Source organism: Mastomys coucha, unplaced genomic scaffold, assembly GCF_008632895.1.
Source record: "Mastomys coucha isolate ucsf_1 unplaced genomic scaffold, UCSF_Mcou_1 pScaffold9, whole genome shotgun sequence".
In the NCBI taxonomy this organism is placed as follows: Eukaryota; Metazoa; Chordata; class Mammalia; order Rodentia; family Muridae; genus Mastomys; species Mastomys coucha.
Window position 1 is genome coordinate 14,535,693 of NW_022196915.1, and position 19,854 is coordinate 14,555,546.

Consider the following 19,854-nt stretch of genomic DNA (forward strand, 5'->3'; position numbering starts at 1 on the left):
AGCCTCCAATGCTGGAGGAGTTTTGTGTTGTCATGGTAAATATATGTAGATCAACATGCACTGAGTCTGTTTTTTTTTCCCTTAGTTTTTAGTTCTAGACAAATAATACCATTTATCATTGCTTTCAAATGCTGTCTTGGTTATAGCCCTAGTACGCTTAGAGATGGTGTCCAGAAGTCTTTCCTATATTTTAAAAGAATATTTTGCTTTTCAGATACATTAATTGAGTGCTTTGTAAAATACCCCATTGCTAGTAAGGGTGCATTTGAAACCCCTCTGATGTGCTTCTGTGAGTGGCTCCTGGCCAGTCACTATCTATTTAAAATCCTGGCTCTTGTAAACATACTTTGTGCAGGATTTGCATTTAATTTAAGGGTTTTCAAAACAAAAAACAAAACAAACAAACAAACATAAAATCTCAGGCATTTTTCTATTCTACACAGAGGAAAAAAACCCATCTTCTTAGTGTTCAGGGAGACTTCCCTGTTTAATGTGTCATTTCAGGACTATGCATTCCTAGGGACATAATGTGCTGATTATAAATGCCTTCATGACTGTTGTTTAGTCTTAGAAATTTTCTTTTTTAGAAAAGTCTATTTCTGAAAACTATTTGATTCATTCTTAAACCAGGATCCTGTTGCAAAAGGTAAAATTCTATATACTTAGCACATTTTAAATCTCTTCAAATAAAAATGTAATTATTAAGATAATTCCCCTAAAATTTCTGAAAATTACCAACATTGAGAACTAAAGATATTATGTAGACAAAAAATTACAACTATTTATAACTTCTTAAAATCTACTTCAGGAGATACAGATGGTACATGCAAACACATACATGTATACAAACACGTATCTAACAATTGATATAGGCATTCAATGTCAAAAGAACTCAAGTAATATACTACAGGACATAATAATGTACAGTTACATGTTTTATTTCGGAATGTCTAAATAATATCTCTAGTTATCAATGTTGCTAATTTTCAGAAATTCCAGGGGAATTATATTAATAACTACATTTTTATATGAAGGATTTTAAAATGTGTTAAATAGATAGATTTTTATTTTGAGAATTTGTTTATATTAATGTTTATGTGTATCATATTTGTTTTATCTATGAAAATAAATTTTTGGCAGGTTTAAAATTATGAATGTTCTGAATTTAGTTAGTTTGAATTTTAAAAAGTATAATTTCTTTTAAAATGATGAAACAAAGATTCCAAGATATATCATTACATTCAAAATATATTACATAGGGCCAATTATTATATCTGGTATTTACTCATTTTTAGTTGAAAGAAAATTTAAGTTTTATAATATGTTGTAGTTCTAGAATTATAGTCAAAAATTTAATGAGTCTATTTTGTTCATAACTTAGAATTATGTCAATGTCTAAAATAGTTTACACCCTATCCTGTTATTAAGATATGAAAGGAATGTCGAAACACTGTCTATGGATGCCAGATAGCAAAGTACTGTAACTGAGAGCCATATTTTGTCAGTGCATAAGTTTAGCAGATTACTGCTGAAGTCTAGAGGCAGCACGGATGAAACATCAACAGCTTCATGACCTATCAGTTGGCTTGTACTTTAGGTTACAACTAATCATTTGTTTTGGGGGAAATAATTTTTTATTAAAAAATTGTTAGGACCCATTTCAAAGGGACTGTTATATAGTAAGTAAATGTCCCCTGCCTTGTGTCACAACAGAATTCTGGACTGAAGTCAGTGCTTTCTTTCTTAGACCTCTGGAACTATAGACCAATACCTCAGTGAGAATGATCAATGTTCAACCTTTATAAGTCTAAGTACAAGTAAGCTTGAGATAGGTGATTGCAATACTTGTTAGTTCCCAATGTTGGGGCTAACCACTCTTTCCTTGGTTAACATATATCCAGTATCTGAAGTCCTGCTTTGCTCCTGGTGCAGTTCTATTAACTTCATTGGGATAACTGCTAAGTATCATAATGTACTGCCCATCCCCAGGTGTGACCAGATTCCCCTTGCTCTTCATCCAGGCCTTCCAAGTTAATTCACATCAAAATGCTGAGTCTGGACCACATCAACGAGGTGCCCAGCTTTGTTTTTTATTAACATGTACAGGGGAATTTCTGTATATTTAGAAATATGAGAGACATAGTCTTAGAGATCCCCAAACTTACAGATCCTACATGTAAGACTGACATTACTGATGTTCTTTACTGATTTTCTACTTTTCTACAGTGCATTTGTGAGTAGCTCCAAGAATTTCAAGAAATATTTTGAGACAGAACTTGATACTCAGACTTTCCTTTAGTGACCTAAGAGTTTAATATCTATGTTAACAAAAGAATAAATATTTAGTATCTGAAGGAACGTTATTGTCCATATTCATGATGAATAAATTCTGAAAAAAAAATTACCAGTTTGAAAAAAAAAGTACCAGTTTGTACTTTCAAGAATTAGGTTCCTGAAAAATTAAAGTAGAAACAAAGTTGATATCCTTTAGAAGAAGGGGGTGGGAGGGTCTAGTTCTCAGTTAGACAAGTTTTTGTTGAACCATCAGGTCCTTAAGAGAAAATAATTACTGCTCATTTTCACTTAAATCTTGAATACAGAAGAATGACGCCACAGTAGGAGTATGTTAAAGTAGTGATATATTGAAACATGAGTCCTTTTATGTTTTGCCTGCACTGTCTGGGATATGTTAGGCTGCATTTTTTACCTGCTTAGATCCAGGTCAGAGGCTGCTAGTGTAGATGAAGCAACTTCTGTCATAATTTGAACAGCAACAATCTGCCCATCTCCCCAGTTTTAGAGGTGCTTCCTGCCTTAGAACTTTGATGGAAACATTGGATCTATAAACGTAGTTTCCTCCTATGGCTATGGGTCTCAATAGAGCACACTGATTCTCTACTGACTAAAATGGTCCTTGGAACAGTTGCAATTCATGTTGAGTCAAGCTACTTAATTCTAATAACTCCTAGGCAATTTATGCAGACTTTTAAATTTGTATTTAGAATGGACAGGGGACTCATAGATATTTCCAGCCATGAGGTCCTGTCAGGGTCATTACATGAACCTTAAGAAATGATCCAAGAGTTTCCTCATGTCCTTATAAGAGTCTTTCTTAAAGATTTCTATTGATATGAGCATTTAATAGTGCCAGCTATTTTCATGTCTATCAAAAAACCCCTCTAAGAATTCTTCTTCAGGATTGGAAATAGTCTGGCATAAATGATTTTTTCCTGAAATCAGTAGGTCCTATGTTGAAGAGAGAGACGGAGAGAGACAGAGAGAGACAGAGAGAGAGAGACAGAGACAGACAAAGACAGAGACAGACAGAGACAGAGAGACAGAGACAAACAGAGACAGACAGAGACAGAGGAGACAGAGAGAGACAGAGACAGAGAGACCAAATGAGAGAGCGAGTGAGCGAGCGAGAGATTTTAATCACTTAAAGAGAGATTTTAATCATTTTCGTGAAGATGTGTGGTCATTTAAAAAGAAAGGATTATTAGCATGTTCAGGGTTTATCTAACAGACGTAGGTCAGCCATGAACTTGCCAGTGGGCTTTAATAGCATGACCTACCTTTAGCATTACAAGAAGACATCAGTGGTACCTTCAAGATTCAGACGTTTTCCCTCTTAGATTTCTGTTTCTCTATACATTCCATGAATTCTTTATCCATACTCACTTATTGGTCTAAAAAGAGTATAGCCTTATCTAATTTGCCCTCTGTTCAAGACTGGCCTTGGATTATCATCATCAGGATTACACATGCATACCTGCCAGGAACAGCCAGTCCTTTCTTCTTAAACCTCTTCGAGAGTCTTCTCTAAAGAGTGTGTTGATGAAAACTAAACAAACCTATTAAACTAGCTGTACACAAGTCTCATGTCTGGGATTCTTATAAAATGGTAGTCATAATAGATCATAAACATTATCTTCCAGATGTTTGTCATTTTGTATGTTTTCACTGTCTAGAAATTCTTTTGATTTGCCTCTTGACATGGGACATAGAGCAAATTTAGATTTAAAACTAATGTCTCATGCTTATTAGTCATTTATTTGCTCATTAAATAATAATCCAAAGAATTTAAAATAAAACAAGATAGACTATTATGTTTAACTCCTAACCTTTCGGTAACAAACATATGAGATGGGGAGGGAATTTTAACTCTAAAATATGTTTATTTGTTTCGATGGGTTTTGATTGTTTTTAATTACTCATTGCTTAGTCCATTGTTTTTTAAGATATTAATGGCATTTATTGGAGAGTTTGAGAATGATCCAAAAATTTATTTTTAAGTTGTCATAGAATAATGGTCAGTTTAACAATGTAAAGAAAGAAATAAAATATATTTTAACTATTCAAAAATATGGTTTTTTTCACAAAAGTATTGAATTTACTTTTATCCCAGATAGAAGTATATAGTTAGTTCATTTTAAAATGAAACTATCTGCTTTAAATTATCAAAGTAGAAGCTTAGCTATTTAAATATTGATCACCTTGTATAAAATATGACTAATGCAGGAACAAACTCCTAAAAGCATAATAATTACTTTCATTTTTATAAATACTGAAAACATGCACTAGTCTGTTACAGAGAGGCCCAGAGTGCACACTAAATAAAAATAAAATGCTTTTAAGATTTGTTGGTAAAAGAGAGTAACCAGTTTTTAATAGTATGTTGGATCAATGGATTTTTCCAAGTTCTTTTTCATAGTTGTATTTATTTCTTAAGAAAAATTTAAAGAATGTGAAAAATTATGTCCCCTTTATCCTCATGCTTAAATAATATGTTACATGCAAAAATATTATTTAAAAATGATTTTGTCATGAGTAAGAAATTTATTTTATTTATACTAATTTTTGAATTTTTTTTTACTAAATCATTGCAAAGACTGTCAACCTTCTAACAGTAGTATTAGTATTAATTTCTCTAATCATGCATGATCCATTTAACTCCACAGTAGCTAGAGCTTGCTTGCCTTGTTTTTTCCCTTAAATTAAAGAAAAAAGATGTATAAAAGTACAGTGGACATGTGCTCCACAAAGCGGGAAAGCAGAAAAACTCAAGTCTAATGGATTGTTGATGTTTTATTACTTCACACACGGATTTTTTGGAGAACCATACATGTATGACTTCTCTGAACTTTCTATGTTAAATGTGCACCATCATTAAACCACGTGCTTTCTTCCTGCCTGCTCTTTGAAGAAGCCAATTAGGAATGAAGGGAAGCAAGGGGTAGGCAAAACATTGCAGTGCGGTGTTCCTGCATCTATCTGGGAATATTTCAGCCAAAAGTTTATTTGGGGAAAAAATAAACTCTAATGCCACCACACACAAACTTATCCATGCACACAAAACCACAAATACTTTGGCTGTAAATTATTCTACAGTGATGTTGCTTGTTGTTGACCATGTCTGTTCTGGTGTATACAGCTGCTATCCACCCATGCATGTGTTTGCAGATTCTTGTCTGTGTGCTTATTCATGACCTAGCTCATCTCCTCATTGTTTAGGTTAAACCTATTCGAGTAAATAAGAATTTATGGGTATGACTGTTAGTTAGAAAGCCCTTTCTAAATTCAAGAGGTCTTCATTCCAAAACACTTCGGTTGCATTTCTCAATAGGATGATGCACTTGGTCAACCAGTGCATCTTCTAAAGGCTTCCTGGCCCTACATACACCCTTTCCAGGCCTTGGAAAACAATTTACTCCTGTCCCATTCATTCTCTGAGTCAGAAATGGAAGTATTTGATGGAAATTGCCTTGTGGGGAATTGAACAGTCTCTATCCTTCTTACTGAATGAACAAGAACTAAGACACTGGTCCTTCTTTCATCTATCCCCTACATTTTGGTGGAAAGAAAAAGTCAAAAGTAGCAAAACTTAGCATAAAAGAATATCAGTAGCAGAAGAACCCCCCCCATGGGACACTAGCATGTACTTTAAAGTCACATTATTTAAGGTACCTGGAATATATGATTTTCACCCCAGTTTGCCTTCTTGCTGACAGAATACCCATAACTCTTGTTGGTTATTCTCTCTCCAAAGTTTCGTTCTGGGTCATTGGTGACTACACTGTCTCTTGTTCTGAACCATTGTCTTAACTAAGTTCTTTAAAAATGTAATGTTGAAGGCACATAATATTGAAGATGACTCCAGGATGAACCCCGAGTTTGCAGACCGACTGAAACAGCTCGACAAGGAAGCGTCTTATTACCGCGACGAGTGTGGCAAGGCTCAAGCAGAAGTGGACAGGTTGCTGGAGATCCTCAAGGAGGTGGAGAACGAGAAAAATGACAAAGACAAGAAGATCGCAGAACTGGAGAGGTGAGTTCGCACCCTAAGAGTTGTCCAAGGTGAGCAAATGCTGATGGCTTGGTGTGCAATGACTTAGGGCACGTTTGAAATACCCACCAACACACACTCCTTTAACAAATTAGAAGAAAGTTAATATGCGAGAATTGTAGCCTTCCAGGCAAGGGATGATGGTATCTTTCTGTGGAATACTACAGAGGCATGGTTTACCTTCTGCAGAACTAAGAGCTGTTTCAGTGCCTAGGAAAACAGAGCCTGATTTCCTTGAGGGGTGTCTCAGATGCAATACTTATACCAGCAAAGTATGCAAAAATTTGGGCTTTGACTATCTGAAACCTCAGTTCCTTCCCTTTAAAGATAAACATTTGTGGTTTTGGTGTGTCACAAGCAACCGAGAATATGGAGAAATATAGTTGGAATTTCTTCATTCAGATAAGAGAAAGGGAGGCTCATGTCTTTTTGGATGTCTTTTGGCACACTGTAACAAATTCTTCCTTAAAAAATTATCTTGTAAGAGGATCTTAGACTACTTGGAAAATAAATGTAGTTAAATATGTTGGGTAGGGTCTACATGATCACAAATTCAGTCTAAGAGAATGAGTCTAAAATAGATTTCTAGTATCTTTACATTTTAAAATAAACTATACCTGTATCATATTAACGTGTGGCATGGCCAGGATAAAGATGTTAGTTACTAATGCTTTTTCCTACCCTTCTGTAAGGAAAGGACTCTCTGAACACTCTTACATAGCTTTATAGAACCTCTGAGTATTTCTCATTGGTTCTGCAATAAGGTGGAATTTGTTTTTCTAGATTCAATCCATATGGAAGAGATCAACCAATTTTGAATAAATCAGTGAATGCTTGCCAGCTTGGATGGAGACCCTTGTGAGGTTCTGAAGGACTTGAAGACATGTGCAGAGCAGTGCTCTGTGGCCTTAAAAGAATGATAATGGGCTTTTGCTAAAGAAAGACTTGGGTTCCAATTTTGCATCAGCTATGTGCCAGCACTGTGGCCATGAATCTTGTTAAAGCTGAATCTCTAACAACCTATTAAAATGTATTCTGTTTTGTATCTACCCAGTTTTCATATAAGGTAGGACACTAACCTCCTTATGAAGAATGGAATGCCAAAACAAACCAGTCCTCAGTATTAACTGCCTGCATTGGATGGGTAGATTATTCACAGTGAAATTTCAGTGATGTTTTCAATATTGTATTTAATCATCTGAACACCAAATTTATGAATAGTTATTTTAATAACTGTAGCCTTTTTTGTTGACACTGTGATTAAGTTTGATTCAATGTAACTATTTTTAGCACATAGGCAGTTTCCTTTTTATTGAGGTAACTATGAAAATTCAAATCTTAAAGGGCAGGCTGGCAAGATGGCTCAACAGGTAAAGGTGCCTGCCACTAAGCCTGAGTTGAATTTCTAGGACCCACATAGTGAAAACAGAGAGCCTTGCCCTCTGACCTTCAGACACATGCTGTGGCACATGAATCCCTCTTCCTATATACATACAAATACATATATGCAAAAGAAAAATGTAAGGCATAATAAAACTTAAAAAAACAATCTTCAAGAGCTTTTAATTTTAAATTGTGGGAAAGGTCTACCAGTGTGCTGGTTCTTAAAATTCCAGGGCCATGGTCAAGTTTAGATATAGCAGTCTATATGGCCTTTTTGGAGTTTCATTTCAGGACCAATTTTTCTGAGGAAGAAGATGATGATGATGAAGAAGAAGAAGAAGAAGAAGAAGAAGAAGAAGAAGAAGAAGAAGAAGAAGAAGAAGAAGAAGAGGACGAGGAGGAGAAGGAGGAAAGGAGGAGGAGGAGGAGGAAGAGGAGGAGGAGGAGGAGGAAGAGGAAGGGGAGGAGGAGGAAGAGAAAGGGGAGGAGGAGGAAGAGGAGGAGGAGGAGAAGGAGGAGGAGGAGGAGGAGGAGGAGGAGGAGGAAGAAAATGCTAGTGTAGGATCACAAAGAACTTATGAATCTGTTTTATTGTTTCAAAACTAGACATTGGAAAGTTGCATGACCTTCCATGGTCATTTGCTCATTCATTCACTCATTCCCAATGACTATCCTGTGGTCAGAAATGAGCAGCTGCACTGCAGGTCTGTAAACTTCTAGTCTACCTCTTTGAGAAGCAGTTATTTCAGTGGATGATGTCATAGACAGCAACACCATCATTATTAGTAATAGCAATTATAATCATAAGAATAAAGTCTGTGTATTTTATCATCACTGTGTGCCAGATACTACATTGAGCACTTGACCTGGAGACTTGCATTGGACTTAATCTTACCCACAGAAACTAGCAAGCCCCCGACCTCTTTTTTTTTTTTTTTTAATATGTGAGGAAGCATGAGTTATACACATTTAGTGACTTCCTAAAGATTATAGAGCTCAGAAGAATCAAAACTAGAATTCAAACCTAGGAGTTGCTGAGAACAATATTTTCCACCAAGGGGCCATGTAGACAAACTCATCTCGAAGCACTGAAGTCATACAGGGAGACCGGGGGTCTTCTCTTAGCAGGCCCTGAAGCCACCAGAGCCCTGCCTCTTCCTTATTAGTTTCTGTGAGGGAAAGTGATTCTCTGAATGTTTAGAAGGCATTTTTTCTGTACTAAAGCAGTTCCTGAGAACTGTAATTGAAAATCAGGATTGGCTACTATAAACATTTACATATAAATGGCTTAATTATCTAGTTGGAAAAACAGGTCTTAGCTGGGCTGTGTAGCCATTAAATCATCAAGAATATTCACAGTTTTATTTCTTCAATATGGAAAGCATTAAAGCAGCAGTGATTTTACAGGCATTTATCTTTATGTACTTTCTGCACATTTTCTTTATCTCTGCATTTGCCTCTCCTTAAAGCTGATGCCTCCCAGGCACTGTAATTCATAAAACATGTGCTAGAGCCTGACTCTGTCCCAGGTCTCTGCCTGCCTGCATCTTGGGTCCAGCAGCAGAACACAGTCTGGGAAATGTCTGAGTCCCAGCCCAGCCCAGGCCCCTAAGGAGGTGGGGGCGGAGCTCCAGAGGAGAACTCTCCTGGGAAAGAGGGCACAGCCTTGGCCTCCCTTTCTGAAGCATTATCTGCTGGGTTGCATGTGTACTCATTCCCACCAAAGGGTCTTCTTCAACTTTTCAGGCAGCCTTCTTTGCATGGGATAGTATCTCTGTTGGCTGAAACTACAAAATTCATACCTCATAATGTTGAGAACTGAAGATTTCTTAGCACTATGACATGTATCTCCATTTCGGAGTCATAGAGAGTACTTGCAATTAAGTTTGTGATTTTGAAAACCAAAATATTGAACTTGAAATAAATTTGTGGTCTCTGGCGTGTAACGTGACCTACCAGAGCGAAAGCCTTCCTTTTGAAGCAGCTTATGTTCTAAAATGTTCCAGAACTTCTGTCACATGCAACAAAATGTCTGAGGTTAGAACTGACTCTGATACCCTGGCAGGGGCCAGCTTCTCTCCGAGAGGCTAGTTTGTCTTCTTATTCTGTTCATCTTCTCATTTAAAGGAGTTTCTCCACCATTAGTATATTCTGCATAGCATACAACTGCCATTTCCAGTGAAGTTGTTCCTTCAGTGTCACAAGAATGCTGTTTCTCGCCAGCCATTAGAGACTCAGCTTTTTAAGATATATGGTATATGCTTCACTTGATGGGCACCTCACATGAGGTACTCTTGTCCTGGATGCTGATGTTCTAGCTGGAAGCTCTTGCCTCAACCGTAGGCTGCCCTGGAGGGGCTGGTCACAGGGACAGTGGCCTAAAGCAAACCTGAGAATGAGTCTGAAGTAGGCTGCCTCCTTTGCTCTGTTGTGATGTCAACTGTCATGTAGGCTACACAACTCAGCAGCTGACTGAACCTTGGAGGCAACAAAGCACAAAGCTCTACTGTGTGGGCGCTCATCATAGTTTCCAGGGTTTATTTAAGTTCCAAAAGAATCTGTGGTGCGTAGAGAAGGAAAGAGAATAGCAGGCCTCTCAAGCAAGGCCTCCTGCTACTTACTGGCTTTCTTGTGTCTCACCTAAGGGAAGGAGTCAATTGGGTGACCATTAGCACAATTATCTTAAATCTGTAAGGGCTTTTCCTGATGTTTATCCAGAGATCAAATTGAGTCCTCAGCCATATCCATCCCTCTAGACAGTGGAGGAGAAGAGGGGACCCTGGAGACACCCCCAATAAGACATAACATCAGAGCAGAAGACAAGGAACTGCCTAATTATCTGGACTGAGGGTTAATGCCATCAGACATTTATTTGGACATTGAAAAATGATTTTGGTGCCCAAGAGAACCTTATCTAATGTCGAGAAAGAAACTTTTATTTCCTTCTCTGATTTTCTCAATAACATGCTGACATAATTTCCTTGATGCCCTTCAGGCTCTTTTTTGAAATGCAAACTTAAACTTTCTTATTATTTCTAGAGTGTGATAATATATTCTAAAAGTCTCACAGTACAAGGGAGAGATCTGGTATGAGTTCTACTTATTTTGATATATATTCCTTTCCTCTGAGTAATTTTGTCTACTACTACACTTGAAGAAATGTTTTAAAAATTACTTGGAGAATTTATTTATTCTTATTTTATGTGTATGGGTGTTTTGCCTGCTTGTATGTATATGTACCACATGTGCACCTGGTATCTGAAGAAACCAGAAGAGGGTGTCAGAGACCCTGGAATTAGAGTACTGATGGTTTTGAACTGTCAGGTAGGTACTAGGAAGTGAACTCATGTCCTCTGGAAGAGCAGCCAGTGCTTTAAACCAGAGCCATCTCTCCAGCCCAAGAAATTTCTTTAAAATAAAGTCATAAGGGACTAAAACACCATAGTGACACCATGGAAAGACAGCAGAGCCAGGGCCCATTGGGGAAGGCAGTTACATCTGAAGTACATATTAGCTGTTCTAGCTCAGCATTTTCTATCAAGGGCCAAGTTCCTCAGCTTAATTCAGTGTGAACCAGAAGGATTAGAAAGAGCTGCCAAGCTGTGTTGCCACAGTCACCATGATGGCCATGATCTGACTTGGATCAGTGGTATGTTTATGATAGAGAGACACCCGACCTAGACTACGAAGTGCACCATGTGAGCACTTTAAAAATTTCTCTTTGATTTTTATCATTGTCGTCAGTATCATTTCCATTTGAACTGTTCTAGGTTAGACTTTATCGTAAGGATTTGTTTGTCCATTTATGCAACACTCTTAAAACTACATTACAACATGAAATGAGCAGATGGTTAGACAGATGTTTTGTGTATCAACTTCACCTTTGGGAAGGGTATTTTACAGGTTAACAAAAATGAGCATCTACTCCATGTTCTCTTCATAGTTTAGAACATAATCAGAACTCCCCCCCCCCCCCCCCCCCCGCTGAGCTTACCTTCCTATTACAGACTACTGTTTTGCCTGGTTGGAAGTTCTTATGCAAATAAGTTTACAAACACATGGGTATTCTCAGTGGCAAAGGTCAGAACCTTGTTTTTCTCAGTGGAAAGGAACTGCTGTCTGCGTCAGAAGTTGCCCTTGTAGAGAGGCTAACGGGCAAGCAGTACCTCACCATCAGCCTTCCTCAAAGGGCATTTGCTCGATGCTATGTGCAGTGCCCTATAAGCATTAACTGTGAATCTTTGAGCCAGAATCCAAATTGCTAAGTTCCTCTGTTTTTAAGAATGAAGGAAAAACATCTCTTAGGATGTAACCACCCAACCCACTTATTCAAATAAAAGATTCAAAGACATCATATTGCTTGGCCTTAGTGATTTCCGTTTTGTTTTATCAAATGATAAGAACAAAATACTGTGCACACAAGTAGGTAGGAACTTCCTCTGTCAATGTTCCTTTAAAAAATTCAAATGTGGTCACTGTACTGAGGCAGAAACAGTTCTCTGGTTCCCACCAGGGCCTGTGCAGTTATGTGTCTGCGAGCAGATACGGGTTTCTTGCGCATGATCTTTAACGGAACAGCTTAAGATGTGTGCCCAGGGTTTCAGGGTGTTTATCAGATAAAAGTTGCTTTCTTATCCTTCATTTGGCTAATGTACCACCTATTGGCTGGATGTTTAAAACTAATGGCTCTCCCTCCTTTTGTTCTCTTCTGCTACCCCTTCCTTTCTGCTTGTCTCCAAACCGCTGCTCTCACCCTTGCTCCAATCAGCTTGACTCTCAGGTCAGTACTCTCCGTTTTCCTCTCCCTGTCTCCCTCCTGAGCTCACCTTACTGCTTGCATTTGTTTAGTAAGAGAATTCACTGTGTTACTTCCCCAAAAGAGACTGTATGATGACACTGTGTGGAGCAGAGGAAAAACACAATGCAGGATGCTAAGTGCAGCTTAAGGGGCAAGAGCTCCTCCCTGAGACAGGTGACCTCACAAATCAAAGCATTTGGTCTTTTTGTTTAAGTAATAAGTCAATTGTGTTTTGAACTTCAAATTCAAATTCAAAATGTGCTTTGAAAGACTTATAAGGCTTCCTTAAAGTCACTTTTGAAAATGATTGGTATGTTAGTACACACACAGACACACAGTGCATATACACACACAGTGCACACACACATATACAGTGCACATACATATAGTGCATATGCACATACAGTGCACATGAACATATAGTGCACCACATGCACATACAATGCACATGAACATATAATGCACATGCACATATAGCACATACACATACAGTGCATACACAAATACAGTGTATACATGCATACAATGCACATACACATAAAATGTACACACACATACAGTGCATACAACATATAGTGCACACACATACAGTGCATACACACATACACGTAACTTTCTGTCATTGTTTCAGTTTTGAGTTGTTAGTTTCCTTTTTACTAGCTGGACATTATACGTTAATCAACCAGAGCGAAGGATGTAGAAACATGGATTCATGATTGACTATGCACGATAGATTAATAAGAAAAGTGAACATTTTGTTTGAAATTTTTATTCTAGCTTTAAATTCTATGGTTGGAGGTCCAAGTCAATAATTTTTTCCTTTTTTAAGTTAAGGAATCTTTTTTCTTTTACTAATATATGGTAATTTAACATAATGAAATATTTAATCTAACAGTAATTTCTTTGTCATTCAAATATTTTAATAAAGGATACTCATTGTGTGTTTCGGTGCTATATAGACTTCAAAATATAAAAAAAGGATAAGAAGGCCAGCCTTCAGTTTGAAGTCTGTATAGTTCTTTTGAGAGACAAGCTTTATTGAATTTTCTTCTTCCTGGAGGCTCTCCACTCTCTATTCTGTTCTGTCCCCTAAGCCACCAGGGCAGTGCCTTTACACCAACAGCAAATAATTTCATACTGAAGCCTCCTCCTTACATACCAGCTTTGTCTCACCACCAGCTCCTAGCTCTGTGTCTCCATGACTCCCAGGACCTGAGTAGTCTCAGTGGTTCAAAGGTATCAAACAATGAATGCCTCAGAAACTTCTTGAACATCATGTGACTGCAGGAAAATCTACTCTTAAAAGCTTCACTTCAGAGGTCTCATCAGTGTTCATAGCACAGACTACAACAGTACACTCAACAAAGATCTAATGCAGTGGGCCAGGCCACTATACCTATTTGCAGAACTACAAATTTCACAATGGGATGTGGGCAGAAGGCTTAGCCACTTGGCATCCAAACCCATATTCCAGAGTTTGGATTCACTCATTCAATGAAGCTTTCAGCTTTTTGCCCTGCCTTTCCCCGACCCCCCTGCCATTGGCTACCCTTGACCTGCACTTTTAGATGTTAAAACCTTTGTGACAAGGGCTCCCTTTGCTCTTATGCCTCAGACCCCTTGCCTGGGCCTTCAGTTTTTCCCTCTTCTGTAACAGTAACTATGATGGAATGTACTTAGTTTTCCTCTTATTCATAGTGTATGAACATGGATTATTATTTCCATTATTGTACAAGGCCAAGATTGACAGTAACTTGGAGTCACTAGCAAGTCTCTGGATAAAGGCTGGTGTGTGCTGATCTCTTTGATAAAAGTTAGCCGCCAAGTCTAGTAGATAAACTGTACAATCTAAATCAAGGTTCAGATTATTCCAATATCATTCAACAGATCACTTCAAATGAGCCTGAAGGAGAAAATGGGCCATCATTGGGGAAAACCTCTGATTGTCTTTAGTAGAGCAAGATTTGGACAGTCTTGAGCTTACGGAAAGGAAAAAGTCTGTAGAGTCTTGGAAATCTTTCTTAAGCTCTGGCAACCTCTTGGAATTAACCTACAACTACTTCCAGGTTTACCAGTCAGAATAAAATAGAATATAACAATAGAATTGATTACAGGATTTTGGCCCATATACTGTCTTTTTATGGCTTACTCCAAAGAGAGAGAGAGAGAGAGAGAGAGAGAGAGAGAGAGAGAGAGAGAGAGAGAATGAATGAATGTGTGTGCACACATATACGTGGATGTTTATGTACGCCATGGATTTTAGAACTATCAAGTCTGATCCCTCTGAGGTTACAAGTCTGTGGTCTGCCATGCAGGTTTCCTCCTCTCGATCTGAGGTTTGAGATGCTAATAACACTGGGCCTTTCCTACGTGCCCTGAACTCCATGAGAAAGTCTCCTCTGCAAAAGTTTTTGCAGATTACCTCATTTCCTTTCTAAACACTGATGCCTAACCCCGGGTGGACAGGTATTAGATTTGGGTTCAGTGTAGTGCACATGTCCTGTTCCAAACCTGCTTGGGCCTCCACTGCAGTAAATGCATCTTCTGTGAAGATTCCCTTTGCACACAAAGCAGTAGGAGCAGTGGAGATTTAGTAGGATCCTTGTATTGTACTCAGGGGCGGGTTTATGTAAGATTTGTTCATTTCTAACATGTGACTTATGACCGATGAGGTTATTGTGATAAATGCATGCAGGAATTGACTAAAAAGGAAAAAAAAATCCTTTGGGATGCAGTTCAAACTCCTGTCAAAGTATCAACCAAATAAAACCAGAAGGTTCTCCCAGCCTCTAGCTTCCTTTGGATCCTTTCTTAGATGTTTCTATGTTTTGGCCTTAGTGCTCCCTCACAGGGCGTAAGGAGTTGCTTTTGGAGCAAATCTTACTGCACATTGTGTGTTCTGTGGAGGTGCCATGGGTGATGGACCGCATGAATCTCTCCGTGAATGGGTATGAGCTGATGGCGTGCACTTTGTGACAGGCGAAAGTCATTGTTACAGGATTACTTCAACATCTCTATGAGAATAAATCATTTGTGATGTTTCTCCCAATCCCCCGCTCTTCTATCAAATGATAAAGTTAAACCTCCTCCACCTCAGTGGCCCATTGCTCAAGACGTGTAACGCAAACCACCTAGCCCTTTCTTTTACTATCCTATAATTTGCTGAGGTGGATTCTTTGTTCCATTGCCTCCTTATATGCACAGTGAGTACCTACTATGTGCTGGACTGGGTTGTATGTGCTGGCATTTTAGAGAATGGTGATTAAAGTGACCTGAAGTTGAAGAATGGTATTCTTTTGAATGCTCATGATGTAGGTTGATAATTACAATAGGAACAACAACAACAACAACAACAACAACAACAACAATAATAATAATAATAATAATAATAACAGAAATAGGAAAAATAGGATTGGTAGCTACAGAGACACAGGTAACACCACAGGCTGTGCTGAAATGCTCACATTTAATGTAGTAGCCTCTTGTTATTACCACTTTTAAGGTTAGGAAAGTAGTTTCTTCCACATTAGAAAGAAACAAACCTGAAGTTCATAAAAGTTGAGTATTTGCCTCTGTTAACATAGCCAGTGAGGGAAGGTATCGATTTTCTTCCCCGGGATCTGTCTTTTCTGACTTACAAATGGGATCTTTCACTCTCCAGTCAGGGTTATCTTTGTAACAGTTCCAAGAAATCCTGCAGTTAGGAAATCTGGGCAGCTCTCTTCCACGTGCTGGTTTCTGAACATGGTGTTTAGAGAGTATATCCCAGGAGGGGCTTTGGGGAAGCTTCTGCCTTTGTGTGGAGCTCAGGAGGGCTATCTTGGTCCTCCCATCCCTGGAGCTCAGGAGGGCTATCTTGCTCCTCCCATCGCTGGTCCAGTATGGATGCTGCCCTTCCAGTGCCTACCCTGGTGTTACTTCTTCCTGTGGTCCTCATCTGAGCCTGATGGTGTTTTCTCCAGGGCTACAGTGTGATGTCCCACACCAGAGGTGTTATGCCCAACACCAGAGATGTTCCTGAAAGGATGCTCCTGAGGAGAAAAGGACTCCTGGTGGTTTTCCCCCCTATCTTGATCCCTGCCTTCATCCCCAAGAGTTCTCTGTTGCCTGCCCTAGAAGTGTGTGCAGCACTAGACTGAAGGAAAGAAGAACTGACTTCCCATCAAGCCAGATATTTAAAAATTCAAGAAAAACAAAAACACAGACAAAGTGGTGACAGGGGAATCTTCATGCGAGTCACTTATTTGCTCCCCTCACTTCTTCTGTTTCCTATTTCCCCCCTTCCTCCCTCCCTCTACCATTCCTTCTGCCCTTCCCTTTCTTACTTCTTCCTAGACTATTCATGCCAGTCCTTTTTCATGGGAATATAGCAACAAAACTGACTTAACCCCTTAGCTCACTGATTCAAAGAGCAGTACTTCCTATAAGGAAGGATTTGGTCCCTAAGAAAAACAATGTACTCTAATGCTAATAACTGGAAAAACAGGGCTTTGGGTCTCTATTCCCGCTCCTTCCCATTGAGGCTAGAGGGGTTATCCACAGGTCAGAAAATCATTTCCCTCTTTAAAGCCACCTTATACAGATGCTGACGTCTCTGGTGAAGTGTCAGAAAATTTTATGCCCGAGCAAAGCTGGTAGAAAGCCAGAAATCCTCGGAGTTTTCCTTGGGTGCAAATATTTTATTGGGGATGGAAGAAAGTTGTTTTCCCTGATTTACAGCCTCTGCAGACATAAAATAGGATCTATATTTAGAAATGATTTTGAACCTTTGAGGTGTAGCCAGGGGTGGGTGCTTGTACCTTCCCAGCCTGGCCGCAGTGGGACTTGCCACGGTGAATGTTCACTGAGCCAGCTCTGATTTATGGAACCAGGGCTTTGGCTCTATAGCATTTTCGTGTTTTAGCTTTTGCCAGAGCTGCTATCCTGGCATTCTTCCTATACTATTGAACACACTGAGAATGGCAGGAACATAACTGACATTGTAGTTGAGATGCTCTGCTGTTTCTTTTGTTTCTGGGAGTGAGTAAAGGCATTCTCAAGGCACAGATCTTCTGGGACTGCAGCAATGGTAGCAGGTAGTTCTGGGATTCCCTCTCCAGGCCCCGCCCACAATAAGAGATACCAAAGGAACAGAGTTCTTCATTATGTCCCATTCCAAAACCTCCTCCCCAGCCTTCCTTCCCCTCTCAGCATTTGGTTGGTGACACCATGTGGATAAATATCAGCAAATAGTAAATCTCTCAAGATACATTAGCCTTTCCTATAAATGTTGAGATGGGGAAGGAATTTTAAAAATTGGTTTCTTGGTATTATTATAAATCACTTTCTAGTAAAAATAATATCATATTTCCTTTATACAGCCTCCCTTATGAAATGTGAATTCTATCACTTCATTACCCACAGTGCTGGCTCAAGTTGTAGGGAAACCTGAAGACCTAGTAACTGGACAGTTCTTCCGAGTTCACCGAAAGGCTTAGAATTCCCATCCTGGGTCCTCTCAGAGCCTCTGTGAAGCCACTGGTATTGGGAACCAGTTTAGAAGTGAGAGGATGTTGTGCATCTGCGTCTGGAGATGGTACCTTGTCATTTTTACATCTGACAAAGGTTTTGGAAGTGCTCCTTGGGGGGAGACTGTGATGGTTTTACTATTTTCTACTATTCCATAGATGAGATGGACTATAATTTAAACTAAGTAAGCCGGATAGGGAAGGTAGGGAGCCAGGGGGCCTTGCATTGGGGGCAACCATTTTACTGGAGGTAGAAAACATTGTGTTTTCTATTTTTCCCAGCCCCTGGACATGCAGTACATCCTGGAGAATTGTTTTCTTAATAAAACTTGAATTTTAGAAACTATAGAGGAGGCTTGGAAATGAAAGTGAGTTTCCCTTGAATAGTCGGTGGTTGCTTTTTTTTTTTTTTTTAATTTTTCTTTTCAGCACAAGAATGGTGTGGTCTTGTGCTTTAATGTTACTTTCCTGGGATTTTTTGAGCTAGCAACCTGGTTAGCAGAAGCATTGCTCCTTTTAGTGAATAAAGAGCTGTTATGCAGTTTTTAAGACGGTTCTTTTCAAGGCAAGGGGAAAGAGCTATTGCCACAGTGCTTTGGAGCAATGCCCTAGTCTGTAACTGTGAAGGCACAGTGGTGGATAGTTCGATGTGGGGAGAGATGGAATTTCAGAGAGAAATGCTTTGCAAATCTGCATTTCACGTCTTGGGAAGACCCTGTTAAAAGTCATTGACAACGCAAGTACCATCTTATTCAGATGGGAACACTCCTCCTGGGATATGGCCTCCTGGCCTTTGACGTTGGTCAACAGGGAGAGTCTCTTGGCTGAACTAAGATGAGTGAGCTAAAGTGTAAGAGAGTGGTTTTAAATTTAACTTCAGAGCCCTCTGCTATTTAACCATTGGTCAGTTTGATGGTTCCAAGGACAGCATGCTGTGTTGCTCACAGATAATTGCTGTGGAGAGAATGAGCGGGCTATTGTAATTGCCAGCTGGAGAATCTCCTGATAACCTGCACTGAATGGGCCTTGGTGAGAAACACTCACTGGGTAATTGGCAGATAGGTGCCCTATCACTCTGCTAAGTGTTGGTACTCCTGCGTCATCTAAGCATGCTAAGTAGGGACTCTTTAGGGATTCCTGACCAGATAAAGAATCATGGCACTTGGGTTTCATGGGTGCCTGTCCTAGAACAGATTTTATTATATTAACATTTCACCCCTAGTTGTTTTTTCAAGTTATTATCTATTGTTAGAACTGTAAATGTAGGAACATAGACTATTAACCAAAAGTTAGTGTCATCATTGATGCAGTTAGTACATGTGACAAGGTATATCATGTCTAAGTCTCTTGTGTGTAAAATGGAGCCAAATGTGTTACTGCTTATCACTCAGAGGCTTGGGGCTATGATTCTCACAGAACATGGAGCATATTCCAGGCTCAGACAGACATTTGTAGATGGCAGTGGTTTTAATTGTTAAGGTTTGGCTATGATAAAGGATTTTATGCCAAGAGGAACAGGTGAGCGCATTGTATTTACTAGAGAAGTCTGTCCAGATGGCTGCCATTGTTCCCCTTGTCAGAAAGCTGAGTGTCTACAATAAAGTCTTCAAACTCCTCACTAGGCCACCCAGAGTTCAATGTTTTAGCAGAAATGTTGAAAGCATTATCTGGCAAATGCCAGTGCAGATAGGAAGTTCATCTTCTGCTTAGAGAAGGCAATCTTATATGAGTGCATGAAAGAATTCATCCAGTATCTGTTTGTCTTATACAAGGACACATTTTAGACATTTCCAGAACTCCTTAGAACTCCTTAGATGGGC

The 19,854-nt window shown here is 39.1% G+C and overlaps 1 protein-coding gene across 19 annotated transcripts in view; it reads left to right on the top strand.

Annotated features, from left to right (window-relative positions):
* Erc2 (ELKS/RAB6-interacting/CAST family member 2) overlaps positions 1-19,854 on the top strand; it is an 865,869-nt gene that overhangs the window by 439,825 nt on the left and 406,190 nt on the right. For 10 of the 19 annotated variants that reach the window (XR_004116281.1, XR_004116283.1, XM_031362065.1 and 7 more), the window contains 2 exons: positions 6,135-6,328; positions 12,498-12,509. Coding sequence is in view for 13 of the 19 variants with exons in the window: in XM_031362065.1 (XP_031217925.1) it covers positions 6,135-6,328; positions 12,498-12,509 (206 nt within the window). In the remaining 6 variants the exon portion in view is untranslated. Of the gene's footprint in view, positions 1-5,206; positions 5,237-6,134; positions 6,329-12,497; positions 12,510-19,854 lie in introns of all 19 variants that reach the window. The other 9 variants (XR_004116280.1, XR_004116279.1, XM_031362063.1 and 6 more) reach the window with 2 other exon arrangements.